At 39.0% G+C, this 8852-nt stretch overlaps 1 protein-coding gene across 1 annotated transcript; it reads right to left on the bottom strand.

Moving 5' to 3' along the window:
* Positions 1 to 205: 205 nt before the first annotated feature.
* MDH1 (malate dehydrogenase 1, NAD (soluble)) lies at positions 206 to 6294 on the bottom strand (the record flags this gene model as incomplete). Its single annotated transcript, XM_008935333.1, has 8 exons — positions 206 to 831; positions 1146 to 1235; positions 1451 to 1564; positions 3071 to 3247; positions 3374 to 3496; positions 4815 to 4990; positions 5819 to 5915; positions 6196 to 6294. Coding segments are annotated over 8 exons (1002 nt in total), but the record flags the coding sequence as incomplete, so codon positions are not given.
* Between the last annotated feature and the right edge of the window lie 2558 nt (positions 6295 to 8852).

The raw sequence follows: 8852 nt of genomic DNA, 5'->3' as shown, positions 1-8852 counted from the left end.
TTGGTCTTAATCAAGTGATTCCTTGTCTCCTGGGAGAAAAGGCAGCTACAATCAAATTGGTACCAAGCTACAGTACCAACGCTGCTTTTCAACTGTAGTACAAATCTGCCTTGAGGGTTGTTTTTTCTGTTGTACCCCCAAATTCTGCTAGTTACATAACTAAGACAGGCAAATGAAGCGCGACACACTACTCTTAGCCATTATGTGATTAAACATCTTTTAATATTTCTATTGACAAACATTGTAAGCATGACCGGAGTGAACAGTATATACTTGGAATCTGTCCAGTGATAGACTTGAGGCACCGAACTAGGACTGGTTGAAGGATAACTACTGGCATTCTAATTTCTTTCTTTGTTCATAGGACACTGAAGTGATCACAGACTAGCATGTGTTCCAGTAGTGCCAAATTCTAATCAAAACTCGGATTGTGCGTTAGTAGCCAAGGCAGACAATTATTCTGTATCGTACACAGAAAGCAACTAGTATTGAACAAACTTTGGTCAACAAACTAGTTTTACTTCTTTAATAACCTTTTTGCTAATAACTTGATAGGCACAACAGTACCAGTAAGCATATGGACTTCAAAATGCACAATTGCCACAACAGTTGACTTGAATACAGTAATAGTGTTTGGTAGCAGACTCAGAGACGACTTTTGGGTTCTTCCACTTTTAAATGGTTCTGTATTTCCTTATCATTTAGTCATGCACTGGAGAGGAATTCCACAGCAGTCTCCTTCTCTTCAGTTAACTCCTTAGCAGTCAGATCCATCTTCTCACGAGAAAAATCATTAATAGGAAGACCCTCAACAAACTTCCAGGTCTTGTCCTGTTTGAAAACAAGCAAAAAAACCCTCAGTATGAGAACAAGCTTCCTTTAGACTGCATGAAGGAAGCTTTGCAGCGTAAGAAACAAAAGTTTATGGCCTTTAAACACGCATCAGGCAGAAGCTAATTTTGTCTGGGTCAGACAAAATTACTACTACAAAATGGCCAATAATGGTCCCATCTGTGAAGGACTGCTAAAACCCCCATGTCCCAGCAACTGCAGTCCCATACCAAAAGCAGAGCTGTTAACTAGCTCATATGACAGTTCAACTAGGTCTTGCAGAAGATACTTAGACTTAAATACAGTCCAGTTACCTTGATCACAACAGGGAATGAATACAGCAAGTCTTCAGGAACACCGTAAGAATTGCCATCAGAAATGACTCCCATGGAAACAAATTCTCCCTGAGAAAAGAACAGGAAAGGACAAATAAATTTTTCACTGCAAGAAGCAAGAAAAATTTAAATTTCCAATATACTGCACCTCCTGTGACAATCTGTATTCCAGAAAATGACAGATTCTTCCCCCACTCAACACACATACACACTTGAAGTCATAGATATGGGCATGTAATCAAAGCATCAGGCAAACAAGTGCTTGCTTAAGATCAGCATCTTACCGCTGGAGTGCCAAACCAGATGTCCCTCACATGATCACAGATCGCTTTGGCAGCTGACATGGCACTGGAGAGCTTCCTGGCCTTAATAACGGCTGCTCCACGTTGCTGAACAGTCTGCAATTAACAAAAAAACCTAAATTGTAAAGCAGCAAAATCTTAGCTTGGTCTGAACAGTTAGTAAGGGCTCTAAAGAAAGACTACCTCACAAACATTTAACTTCATCAGCTGAGATACAGTTCTACCACTAAATAAGCATGGCCTGTAATCCAGAAGTACAATCTAGAAGAGCTGTGCTGAGACAAGAACCTAATGGAATTTTTCAGAGGCTGGCTCATTTCTTAGTGCCTGCTTTACAGCTCACAGCCCACTGACCTCTTTCATACCAATCATATGTTTCAAGTTTTTACCACCAAGAAACTTCATGTACATCAACAGTAACAGATGTCTCAGAGCAACACTGGGAATTAAGGTTTTTTTGGAAAACCAACATGTACTGTTTGCTGGTCTCAGCCCTACAATATTTAATGCATCCCTATGCTCAAGTTCATGTTTAAAAATGTTCTACTTAAGAATTGTACTTCTTGGAATTAGAATAGCTTCTTAAACCTTGTAGTTTTTTTCTTTCAATAAGTTTTGGTAAGACTGTATGCCAACCAGACCCTAGTCTAGAAAGCAGGAATTATGAAACCTCCTTTTCTTAGGCAAAGCATTCTGGCACAGACCAGCATTACAACATACCTAGAAGGCATAACCAGTATCCTGCCTTGGCCACGTTAAGATACAGCAGGATCAAGGACAGGTTTCTGCCTATACTCTGGCTCATGACCTTTGGTTGCCAGCATACAATCATTTATTCATTAGCAACAAACATGAACTGGACTAAGCTATATCCAGAAACAAGATAGGACAGAGCACAGGACAAAACATATCCTCAGTCCCAAACTAAAGGTGCCCTGGCTCCAATGCAGTTGCATTGCCAAGCAAACTACAGCCACTTGGACTCACGCTCATGGAGGGCTTCAGTAACATCTGTTTCACTTTGCATTGCATTAGGTAGCCTGTGCTCTTCAGCAATTAATACCATTATATTAGTTTACTACCCTACATTAGGACATTTGCAGGTATAATGTGAAAAATCTAGAAAACATTTTAGAAATGATGCTGATAAGGTCACAGATTTAGATTTGGGAAGCATATGTGCACACACGCAAGCAGGTAGAGGGCTGCTGGGCTTTTTTTTGGTGGGTGGGGAGCAACAAATGGAAGAACATCCTACTTCATTTACAAAACTGTCCAAAAAAAGTCACTGTAGTGAAACGTCAATGGCGCTTGCACCTGAGCTATGATCGAAATTAGTTTTGTTGAGTCCTTTCAGCACTCCAAATTGATTTTTCTAGTAGTATTTACATTTTTTTTCATAATGCCTTGAATTTTTCAAGACCAAGTGACAAAGAAAAGTTATCTGAAGATTATTTATTCTATTAATATAGGAAGGGCTGCTTCGCTAACTCAGTCACATAATTCACAATTTTATATGAGGTTAGGAGAAAGCAGAATCACAGAATGATCATTTAAAAAACAAAACAAAGCAAAAAAACATCAAAACCAAGAAGATCTTACCAGGATAAAGTCTCCCTTCAGCCAGCTGTCATCTTTTATAGCTTCATACACTCCAACTTCCTTTCCTTTCACATTTACTTTAGCATGGTTAACATCTGGATACTGAGTGGAGGAGTGATTGCCCCAGATGATGACATTCTTCACATCATTAGCTGTTACACCGAGTTTCAGAGCAATCTAATCAGAAATTAAAGATGTTCGTTGTATTAACTTCTCAGTCCACAGGCTTCTTTGAAAGCATTGCTCTGTTTGCATTTAACAGAGACAACAGAAAGCATTCCACTTGGAACAGGTCTCTTTTACCTGAGATTTAGCTCTGTTGTGATCCAGACGAGTCAAGCAGCTGAAGTTCTCCTTTGGTATTGATGGGGCTGACTTTGATGCAATCAGGCAGTTAGTATTTGCTGGATTCCCAACTACCACAACCTAAAACCAAAAGTGGAAAGATGAAGAAGCTATTTCTGCAAAGCAGCTCCCTCAAGTGAAATACATGGCTTTGCCCTCAAAGAAGCTACCCAAAAGTTGTTTTCTGAATCTCCTGGTTGTCTTCAACAAGATTGTTGTTTGTAGTCACCAAATCTTCTGTGACTGCACATAAAAATATGTTCTAGCTAGGTATTTTCTGTATGATTTGACATTCAAACAAGAAAAAAGAACAAGCCTTTCAGTGAGATCTACACACTGAGCCAACAGACTGGCTTCAAACTTCATGCTACTAGATACAGGGGAAGAGAGACACATACACACTGCTCCCCACAACGAATTCACCATCACCTTTTAAACACTTCCTAGACTGGTTGCCACTGCTTTATATAATTGCTTTATAATTAAGAAAGCCAGAACAATTACTTATCTCAATGTTCATAGGCAGTTAGAAGTAAAATACTGCCTGAACTTACATCAATTTATTACTATGGAAAACTACTAATGTGTCTCAAATGATTAACATCAAGCTCCATATACTCTCAATCACACAAGCTAATCTGCAAACCTCCTTTTGTCTTTCCCCTTTTGAAAGTGAGTTCAGTAAATTTTCCATTACTCTGCAATAGTTATATTGATAGTTTTTATTCCAACTGTATAAAGGAGAAAACATTCCTTTAGAAGCAGTAGGAAGTTCATCAGCAGAGGAAGCAGACATTAAAAAGTCAGTTACAAAGCACAGTCGGAGTCTGGGTCTGAGATTAAGAGCAGTAGGAGAGCAGCCACATGATCCCATTAACTGTGCTGAAGGAATCTGAGAGAACAATTAAAAGCTTCCAATGCTCCAAAGACCAAGACGAAAACAACCTAAATAAAGCTGATTTTTCTGTGCAACTGTAATTCCATATTGATAGCGACGTTAAGGGTCATTATGTTAGAGCCACAGATGGATATGAAGTAGGCAGCTGCATGTAGATAATTTAGTTCTCCCAGAGAAGAATGATAATGAGCAGAAGACTACTTTTTACTTTTTTTTATATAGGGTATGGATTTTGTAAGAACTGCTGCTAACCAGTTCAGAGTATGCATGGACTACAGCAATAGAATGTAAGACTCACCTATTTCACCATATGAATTAAGAACTAAATCCTCTTCCTATTTAACATATTATATCTAACCTTGACTGCGGTGTATTTTCCAGGGCTTAAAGAAAGGAATGCCAGGACTGAATAGGCTCCTCCTTGCACAACATCACTCTGCTATGTATTTAAATCTCTACATAATTCCGAGTTAACTTTTAGAATTCAGTTTCTATATTCACCTTGACAGTCTTTTTGGCATACTTGTCCAAGGCTGCACCCTGAGACTTGAAAATTTTCACATTTGCTTTGAGTAAATCCTTCCTCTCCATGCCCTCTCTCCTTGGCATGGAGCCAACCAGAATTGCTATGTCAAGATCTTTGAAGGCAACTTCTTCCTTGTCTGTTGGTACAACCTCTGCAAAAGAAAAAAATTCTAAATAAGATACTCATGACAAAAAGTTAACAGGAATATTCTTTGGTTTCTAAATAATACATGGTCTGAACTGATACCACCACTACCTTCCAAAAATACAAGTATAGTCATTTAGCCCTATCTCCACAGATTAGGAACTGTTTACTGGCAAGTATTTATACAAAAATACTTATTTAAAGTTTTAGATATAAATTCTGGAAACACAGGAGAAACTGGTGTCAAAACACAGCTTTCATGTGCCTCTCTCTAAATAAATATATATATATATATATATGTATGCCATTATGCACTTTTACAAAAAAATACCTACTGGCAAATATCAACATAAATGAAGATTTCATCTCCCTTTAACAATTCAAACCAAAGAAGGTTTGATTTGTACAAGAGCTGGAGAGCTGGTAGCTACATGCTTTTTTTTTTTAAGTACTGTAATAATTACAGTAGCATCTACTAGCTCCTGTTACTCTGCCTGTTTAAACCATCAGAACTTAACTTGTTAACACAACTTGATGACCAACTTTTCAATTTGTGTCTTTATGCAGAAGATACATACAAAGACTAGAATTTAAGGATGATATAAACCAAAACACAGGTATCTGCATAGTCAATTCTTTATACAAAACTCATTTGATGACATTCTTCCTAGCTTACAGGTTAAGTTAGATTACATTACCTTCCACAAAATATAAAACCAAGAAATGCTCATCTAATATTTTATTCTACTTAGCCTCCTGCCAGCTACAAGAACTTATAAATGAAATAGTTGTACTATAACATTTCATAGGTCTAAGAAAAATTTCTTTTGGCCACCTCTCAGCAGCGGTAGAGCACAATCCTGCAGCTCCATCACTACACCTTCCAGTACAGTCATCATGGGGGTGATATCCAGCAGCACAAGAATAAGAGGCTGTAAAGAAAGAAGTGCTTTAGTGCAAGTTGCACATAATCTGTTTTGAAAATGAATTTGTCTTGTTATCTGCTAGCAAATGCTATCTTGCCTAAGACAAAATGCATTTACAGAAATCTGAAAAACTTCAGCAAGATCAACAACTGAAAGCTTGTGTAACAGAGCAGGGTTCCACTTTTACTGCTTAAAGAATAAATTCCTTGCATATTGGTAAACACTTCTGAGTGTCTGTAAGAAAACAAGCCTCAGGACTGCAGTGATAGGTGAGGGTAAGAGTCACCTGTTCTTTGCCGAAGACATCTCCCTTGGCAATGCTGTAGAGCAGTGAGTAAGCAATCTGCCCTGCAGCTCCAGTCACCAGGACTCTGATGGGTTCACCCTGCAAGAAGAGCACAGAGATTTACCCACAGCTACAACAATGCAGGCTCACACCGTCTGAGAGCAGTAAATATAAAGTTACTACAGAAAGGAAGTTATTATTTAACCTGGGTGAATGCACTTGCTTAAATGTGGATCAGGCACAGCTCCTGGGATCATACTTCTGCTCTGCCAGAACAACCAGCAATTCCTCTACTTGCTTTTAGAGAAATAGACCAGAGTTGCAAAAAAATCCCTAAGAGTCGCTCCTGGAAAAGCTTCCAAAATGCCAAGAATAACAATCTATTTAAAAACTGTGTATTCCTTTTAACAATGCTGCTTTTTTAACATAAGGCATTGTGATGTACCCACTCATTAGATTACCCATTCATCCTTCAAGTCTCCTATAGAAGTTTAAAAAGCTGTGACACTTCACCAGTTGTCAGATTCTTTCAATTTTGAGGGCTGTTTCCATTAAGCATTTTGAACACTTACTTGCAAACAGAAACGTAGTGAATGCCAGAAATCAAGGAATCTAGTAGGCTTAAAATGACTGCCTCACTGAACTGTTATGCAGCAATTTCACAAATCCACAGACAAAAGCTACATTATGGACAAATACAGACACTAATATCCACGATACAACTGTCCATTGTCAAACTGACCCAAAATGCCAAAAGACTGGGAGAAGACTGCCAACATGCTGCAAACAGGGAGTGGGGGAAAAAAAAAAACAACAAACCCAAACAAAAAACAAAAGGATTACCCTGCAGCAACAGTCTGTTTCATTAATCAGAACCAGGGGGGAACTCCAGAGGTTATTTAATATTGAAAAAGGAAAACATGACAAAGGACATTCATTCATAACTCAATATTTTCTAAGCATGTTTTTTGTATCTCCCTTTTCCCCTAGAGGCAATAGGGCTGGAGCAAATTATGCTAGGAACAAGTAGACTCTGAACAGCCTGCTGGAATCCCATGCCCAGTTTTTTCAAATAATTAAAAGATGATCATTTGAATTATGGATAATATATCTTCCACATTCAATTATGTCTGAAGTGATTTAATTGCATACTTGGCTACGTTACGAGAAGTGAAGCTAGCAGAGCAAAGGCAGGCACTGCACTTAGTGCTGGTAGCTGCAGCTGGAATACTGAGTCCAGTTTTGGGACCCTGAGTTTTAAAGGGATGCTGAAAAACTATAAAGGGTCCAAGCCAACATCACTTGGATGGCTGGGGCCCAGGGTTCACGTCCTGTAAGATGAGGCTTGAGGGAGCTTGGCATAGTCTGGAAAGGTAGAGGACAAGGGGTGAGCTAACAGCAGCTACTATTACTTCGAGGAAGGTTGCAAAAATAATGCTGCCAAACCCCTTGCAGTAGTGGCAGATGGCAGAACACAGGGTAACAGCTAGAAATTAAAGAGAAAAAAACTTGATTAGTTAGGGTGGTACCACTGCACTGGAAAAGAGTACTCAGAAACCCTGTGCAACCTTCACCCTTGGTGGTTTTCAAGACCCGGATGAAAAAACACGTATGATGTGATTGAGCAGTGGAAAAAGCCTTGTTATCAGGGTGCAGGGGATAACCTCCAGACTCTGAGCAAGAGAGAGAGCAGACTGGATGACCTCTAGAGATCCTTTCTAACCAGCACTCCTGTCATTGATATTTATAGGGAAAACATTTGGGGATTTGAATGTATTCTCTCTGCAGAAGTGACCAGCCAGGCACAGCTGCACCAAGCTCGTGTTAGGTAACTGTAAAAATGAGGCCACCTACCCTATTTTAACACGTACTACATAAAATGAGAGCATAAGTGATGCAGATAAACCACTGAATGCACAGATTTAGACCTCAGCATGATTTTGCTTTCATTATGGTAATGATTCTTTAAATATCTGGTTCTATGGCTACCAGTTATGGTGTTCAACTGCATTATTTTCTTTTGCAGCTGTCCTACTGCAGATGTCATTCCTCACACCTTGTCAGAACTCAGCAAGGAGAGGGAAGGAGAACAAACAATCGATTCTCACTGGTTTAAATCTCAAACGTAGTTTGGGTACACTGTTCTTGAGGGGGGAAGTTATACCCTACAAATGTACCATAATTTCTGAAAGATGACAGGCAACACAGATGAAGATTTTTTAACACCGACTTTTCAGCATGTTTTTAAGGAGAATCTACTTTTTACTTAAGTAAATGAAACCATGAACGCTCTTTTAAGAAAGCTAATCGTATTAATTTGGAAAATAAGGACTGGAAAATTCCTGTGCTGCAAAATCTGGCCTGGCAAGGTCCCCTGTCAGCAGGGTGTTAAAAGCGACCCAGGGCTAAGCACGCCACTGCAGAACTCACCATAGATAACATCTAAACTACAAGGCATCTCAAATAATTGCTAATTGATTCCTGAATTTTCAGCAAATGAAACCAAGATTTTAAGAAGTTAGGCTCCTTCCCTTTTGCAACCTGTGAGCCAGTCTAAAGCAGTGTCATGAAAAGGGGGAAGTCAACACAAATTCCTTCCACTATATGTGCTTTATACACCAATCTGATTTAAACATTTAAAAAATGTCAATCTATCC

The sequence above is a fragment of the Merops nubicus genome, unplaced genomic scaffold, assembly GCF_000691845.1.
Source record: "Merops nubicus isolate BGI_N331 unplaced genomic scaffold, ASM69184v1 scaffold15432, whole genome shotgun sequence".
In the NCBI taxonomy this organism is placed as follows: Eukaryota; Metazoa; Chordata; class Aves; order Coraciiformes; family Meropidae; genus Merops; species Merops nubicus.
The sequence above is the reverse complement of the archived record's forward strand: the minus strand, read 5'-3'. Positions and strand labels throughout refer to the sequence as shown.